Genomic DNA, 6,000 nt, shown 5'->3' on the forward strand with positions numbered 1-6,000 from the left:
TCTGCTTGTTTGGCAGGATTCTTATATAAATAAAAATTAATGCAGTCAAGCATTAGACTTATACACCAGGAAAAACCAAAAAGGGGCACATTTTCACACTCTTCCGTATTGACCACTGTCAGAAACACACACACAGATAATGTGACAAACTCTAATGCAATTACGAAAAAACAAAACAAACAGAAAATTCATGTCAAAACACATAACGTCTTCTGAGCTTTCTCCTGCAGGGAATTTATTTTTATGTCATCCAAGCATTCATGAGAGTATTTTATGTCATCTAAGTGGCCATTACTCTGCTACATCGGGAACTTATAAGGATATTTACAAATAATAAAAAGCATACTTTCTCTCCTCCCCCCGAGAAGGAAGGATCAAAACAAACCTGCAATTGGGAGGTGGATCTAAAGTGATGTCAGCCAATTCCTTCTGAATCCTATGGCAATAAAAACAAGAAAGAACAAAGGTAAGTCACTATGCGGGATCACAGTCAACACACACATGCAGTATAGATATATGTCACAATGATTGTGAGACTGTGTATGTGTGTCACTCTTCCAGGAACACACAGGGTAGATCTACACCTGCAGCGGCATGTAGAATATGTACATGGCATGCCCAACTAGCACAGGTATAAATAGTGTAGATGGTGAGGCACTGCTTAGGTGAGTATACTGGAGACATGCCAGAATATAGGGTATATACTCTACACAGCTCTCTACATGACCAAGCAGTGCCTCCCACATCTACACGGCTATTTTTGACAGTGCGGTGTCCTGCTGCCTCCCCACTGCTAGAGCCTTTCCCCACCACAATGCAAGATTCCAGCAGTGAGGAGTCATAGGGTGTCTGTCCCACTGTGTGTGTCTGCAGTGGTCTAGTCTATACAGGAGGCGGTGTGTAGGGTATGTGTAGCTATACTCTGCAGTGAAAGGTTCAGGCAAGGGGAGGCAGCAGAGAAAAGGTCCCCCCACCAAAGCCTTTCACTGCAACTGGCCCTGCTGCCGGAGCCTTTCCCCACTGCCAGAGCCTTTCACTACAGCGTATAGCCAAACACATCCTGAACACCGCTGCCTGTATAGACAAGACCACTCCAGACACACACAGTGGGGTAGACACCCTGTGACAGAAACAGAGAGAAAATAGACACATTCCTTCTCCCCATATCAGCTCCACAGACTGGTCCATCCCCCTCCCCCCACACACACAGGGGGATAAGGCCCCATCCCCCTCCAACATACTGACAACGAGATAGATCCTCCTTGCAAATGCAAGTGTTAGGTGTGAGGGGAGGACTACAGCCTGAGGAAAATTATGAATCTTTGTCTCACTGAGATGGGCTAAACAGCCACTGCCACAATCCCCTTCCCCACATAGCATCCTGGGGAACGGGCTGGAGGGGTTCTGACTGGGAAGGATGGGTAACTAGCAACAGAGCCCAACTCCCTGATCCATTTCTGATTAAACTTAAAAAGAGGGGAATAGTCACACATCTCCAAGATCCTATCTGCTCCCACAACCACAGCCTCCAAATCTCCCCTGCCACCCAAAGCCCCGCCCCCAGTCCCCTCCCTCACATCCACAAAGCCCCATCCCCAACATCCTCTCTGCCTCCAGACTTCTCCAGGATCCACAGCTCCACATTTTCCTTCCACTACCACCAGCTACCATCTCCATTCCCCAGAGCCCCACTACTGTAACTCAAGCCTCCCCTCCAAATCTTCCCCCACTGCACACACAAACAGCCTCCCTTCCTTCCCCTGCTCCACACTAAGACAGCCTCCTTTGCCTGTCTCCTATTTGCCACACATAATAAGAACCAAAGCCTATTCATACCAAGCAATTTACAATCAGCAGGCCTTTACAGATATTTTAAAACTAGCTGATGGCCTCTCATCCAACCACCACTTGCTGCTGTGTATGTGACTTTGCCAAGGAATCCTTTGCTCGGAGGAGTTCTGAAGTCAACAAGCTGCCTGAAAGCTACAAAATCCAAACCATCTCTTGAGCACAGCAGAGCATCGACTGAGCAATCCAAAAAACCCAGCCCTTTTTGATACATACAGATCGCGAGCTTTTTGCTGGTGCATTGCAAAGCTTTTCAACGATCAGCCAGACGGATTATTATTCTTATTGACGGAGTAATGAAAGCTTGCTTGGAAGCTTCATTCTCAGCTAGGTGAGCTTTTTTGGAGTGGGATGGTGCCGAATTCAGGTGACATGGAGAATGGCTCAGGTAGGACAGCAGTAATGTTTTGGAAGTGAGTTGGCTCTAAGGGCTTGTCTACTTGGGGGATATTGACTGGCATAGCTATTCCAGAAAAGTTATTCTGGTATAATTTAAGCAGAGTAATTATTTCACAGTAAAGTCCTTTTCATTTTAGAAAAGACTGTCCACCTTGAGAGCTATTCTGGAACAGTAATTCCCCAGGTACACAAGCCCTTAATGCAGGTTGGAAGGAGATAGGGAAGTAGTGATGCATTTAGTAGGGAGGGCTGGCACCATGTAACAAGTGTTTGCATTTGTGACATCTGTCATACAAGATCAAAGCAAACATTAATTAATTAATCCTCACAACACCCCTAAGGTAATAATAATTGGAGATATACCAATCTCCTAGAACTGGAAGGGACCTTGAAAGGTCATCTAGTCCAGCCCCCTGCCTTCACTAGCAGGACCAATTTTTGCCCCAGATCCCTAAGTAGCCTCCTCAAGGATTGAACTCACAACCCTGGGTTTAGCAGGCCAATGCTCAAACCACTGAGCTATCCCTGTGAGTTATGCGTTATCATCATTCCCATTTTACAAATGGGGAAACTGATGGAGAAATTAAATGACTTCCTCAAGGCCACATAGCTTCAGTAGCAGAGCAGGAATTAAGCTCAGAGGCTTTAATCCCTACAGAGATCTGGCTCTAAAGTCAGGTGCTGAGGAGAGCAGGAATCTCAGTGGGGACGAATGGTGCTGAGTGCAGATGGTGAGGAGGAGATGGGGGAAGCGGTAATGTTTGGGGAAAGCTTCTTGCTAGGTGCAGATAGTGACAAAGGGGAGATGGGGACAACAGTAATTTCTGTGGAGAGGTTGAAGGTAAACGCCAGTAATGAGGAATAGAAACGGTTAACACTCAGTGGAGGGGAGGAGGAACAGCAGCAATGGGGCAGTTACAGAGGGCCATATAAGCAGAGAGACAGCAGTGACAGGGTGTCTGGCTGCAGACAATCTCACCTCTTGGCGCTGGTAGAGAGGAGCTTGGAGTTTTTACTCATGCTGACTTTGCTTTCCTTCTTCTTAGGGGTGTTTGTCTCTTTCTCGGTCTGTTGGTTGGAGGATGAAGATGAGGAGGAGCTGGTGCTGGCCCTCGAATCGTCATCCGACATAGCGACCCCCCCCACCACACAACCCAAACCTGGAGAGGAGACACCGCAGGATGTGGGGAACAAACAATGAACGCATGCACAGAGAAAGGAACCCACCACAGTCTCACAGGCAAAGGGGGTTTGGGTCGCACTCTCTTTAGATAGGGCCTTGTCTCTCTCTCCCTCTCTCCTGGCCTTCGCAGACAAGCATGCTGAACAGAAATGGTTTGAACAGGAGGAGCAGCAGCTTCTCCCTGCACCAGTAACACTGGGGGAGGGGACGGACTTGAATGTCTCCTTTCAATGAGAACAGAAGGGGGGGGCAGGCTGAGAGAACAGGGACTGGGAAGAAGGAGGCTGCAAGGATCAGAGAAGCTGCAAGTAATTCCTTCTAATCTCACCCAAACTACACACAAGAAGCCAGTCATCCTCACCCCCAGTTATCCAGCCCTGGGGCTTGGGATATAAATAGGATGTCTCCAGTCCCCTCTGCAGACTCAGAGGCAGATGGAGAAAAAGGAAAGAAAAGCAGCAGGATCAATGTCTACAACAGGAGTGGGGAGACATTGGCTACAGGGGGAGAATAAGTGTCTAGGAAGGTGAGGGGTGGGCAGGCAAGCAGGGTGTTTGTGGGAGGGAGATCAGTGGGGGGGAGAAAGAAGGAGATCAGTGACTGCGGTTGGGAGGGGAGGAGGGACAGGCAAGGCCGAGGGGGAATTGGTGCCTTGGGGGGGGGGGAGGAGATGAGGAACAGATGTGGGGGGAGCTGAGTGCCTGCAGGGGGCAAGGGGTAGGCAGGGTGTGTGTGGGAGAGAGATGAGGGACAGGCAAGGTGGGTGTGTGGGGGGGAGATGAGTGCCTGCAGGGGGCGAGGAGCAGGCAGGGTGTGTGTGTGGGACGGGGGGGGGGGTGTCAGAGCCTGCAGGGGGTGAGGGACAGGCAAGGTGTGGATGGGGGATCAGAGCCTGCAGAGGGTAAGAGGCAGGTGTGTGTGGGGGGGGGGGGGTGAGTGCCTGCAGGGGGCAAGGGATAGGCAGGGTGTGTGTGTGTGTGTGGGGAGGAGATCAGTGCGTGCAGGGGATGGGAGCGGGGGTGACAGGGGGTACCAATGCCTAAGTATGGGTGGGAGATCAGTGCCCACAGAAGGCAAGGAAGGTGGGAGGGTGGAAATCAGTGCCTGCTGGGGGCAAGGGAGGGGAAGGCAGCGGTGCCCAAGGCGGCAGGGGGAAGGGATAGGGGGTGGCGTTCCCCGCGGCGGTGGGGGGGGGGAGGGAGAGGGAGCAGAGCCGGGGGGGGGGATGATGGGGGAAGGGGGAGCAGAGCCGGGAGGAATGGGGGTGGGGGCAGAGCCGGGGGAGGGGATGTGGGGAGCAGGACCAGGGGGGTAGGAATGGGTGGAGGGGATGTGGGGAGCAGGGCTGGGGGGGGGTACGTGCACGGGGCACACCTCCAGGAAAGAGCTGCTCTGCTCCGTGATAGGGAGAATTGCCCCCCCCTCGGTGCGGGCCCTGCGAGGAGGGGGCGATACCTGCCGGCCCCAGCCCCTGCCCGTGGTCGCGCTGCGCGGGCCGGGGCCCTGGCCTGGCCGGGGGGTGCCCTGCGGGGAGAGGGGCCCCGCTCCCTACCTCTCCCTTTGTGTCTGGCGGCTCCTCCGCGGCGCGGCTGGGCCTGGCCACTCGTGTCTCTTGCTGGGAGAGAAGCGGAAGTGCTGCAACAGCAACTCTTACCCAGGCAATGGCTGCCCCGCTCCTCCCCGGCCCCTCGGCGAGCCGGGCTGGGGGGGGCCGGCCGCACTCGCCCCCAGGGGGCAGGCGCCGCGGGAGTCCCAGCCTTGCGGGGCTGCAGATGGAGGCGCCTCTGCCGAGTGCCCTGACGGGGCGCGGAATAAAGAGGCTCCGAGGCTCGGCTCCCTGCCCCGGTCCTAGGGGGGCAGAGGGAGCAGCTGGGGCTGCCTGACGGCTTGAGCCGGGCTCCTGCCCATTCCCACCCCTGGCTCGCCCGGCCCCAAAACAGCTGCCCCCCCCCCCCCGCATCCATCCCCCTTCCGCAGCAGCAACAACTTCTCACCTGGCTCAGTCCAGGAGCAGCAGCAGGAGCAGCAGGAGCTTCCTCCCCGTCTCTCACCTGTTCCAGCCCTCAAGCGGCAGCAGCTTCTCCCCTCCCCGGGCTCAGCCTTGACTCATCTTCAGCAGCAGCTTCCCACTTGCCCGCGCCCCGAGTTCAGGATTCCATTGTCCCCACGCAGCCCCCGGTGCGCTCACCAACACACAAAAGGAAGGGCCGCTTGTGATGTCAGCAGCAGCAGCTCCTGCGGAGAGACGGCAGCAGACTGGGCTCCGGCTGGCCAGCTACAGGAAGGAAAGGAGGTTGGCTGGGGGGAACCCGCAATGGTGAAGTCCACCTGCTGGGGAGCCTAGTTGGTATGGAAAGCACAGCATTCAATAAAGTTGGGCTAGATTGTGCTGCATCTTCAGTGGCTTTTTTCCTTCTTCTGCTCCTGCAAAACCTTTGCAGTTGATCTTTTGGCACAACCGTAAAGAAAAATGACATCTCACCACAATAGTGACCCACCGTACGTTTCACATAAGAAGCCAGCACAATCAGTCACTTTTCTATGGGCCAAGGCATAGTGCCATAGATCTC

The 6,000-nt window shown here is 54.0% G+C and overlaps 1 protein-coding gene across 6 annotated transcripts in view; it reads right to left on the minus strand.

Annotated features, from left to right (window-relative positions):
* UBE2E1 (ubiquitin conjugating enzyme E2 E1) overlaps positions 1-5,677 on the minus strand; it is a 57,490-nt gene extending 51,813 nt beyond the window's left edge. The window contains exons 1-4 of one of the 6 annotated variants that reach the window (XM_045006630.1): positions 5,425-5,677; positions 4,983-5,045; positions 3,227-3,315; positions 386-436 (exon numbers count right to left, since the gene is read on the minus strand). In XM_045006630.1, coding sequence (XP_044862565.1) covers positions 386-436; positions 3,227-3,267 — 92 coding nt within the window. In that variant the 5' untranslated portion in view covers positions 3,268-3,315; positions 4,983-5,045; positions 5,425-5,677. Of the gene's footprint in view, positions 1-385; positions 437-3,226; positions 3,408-4,982; positions 5,046-5,424 lie in introns of all 6 variants that reach the window. The other 5 variants (XM_045006628.1, XM_045006632.1, XM_045006631.1 and 2 more) reach the window with 5 other exon arrangements.
* Positions 5,678-6,000: the final 323 nt, after the last annotated feature.

This window comes from Mauremys mutica, chromosome 2 (assembly GCF_020497125.1).
Source record: "Mauremys mutica isolate MM-2020 ecotype Southern chromosome 2, ASM2049712v1, whole genome shotgun sequence".
NCBI classification, from domain to species: Eukaryota; Metazoa; Chordata; order Testudines; family Geoemydidae; genus Mauremys; species Mauremys mutica.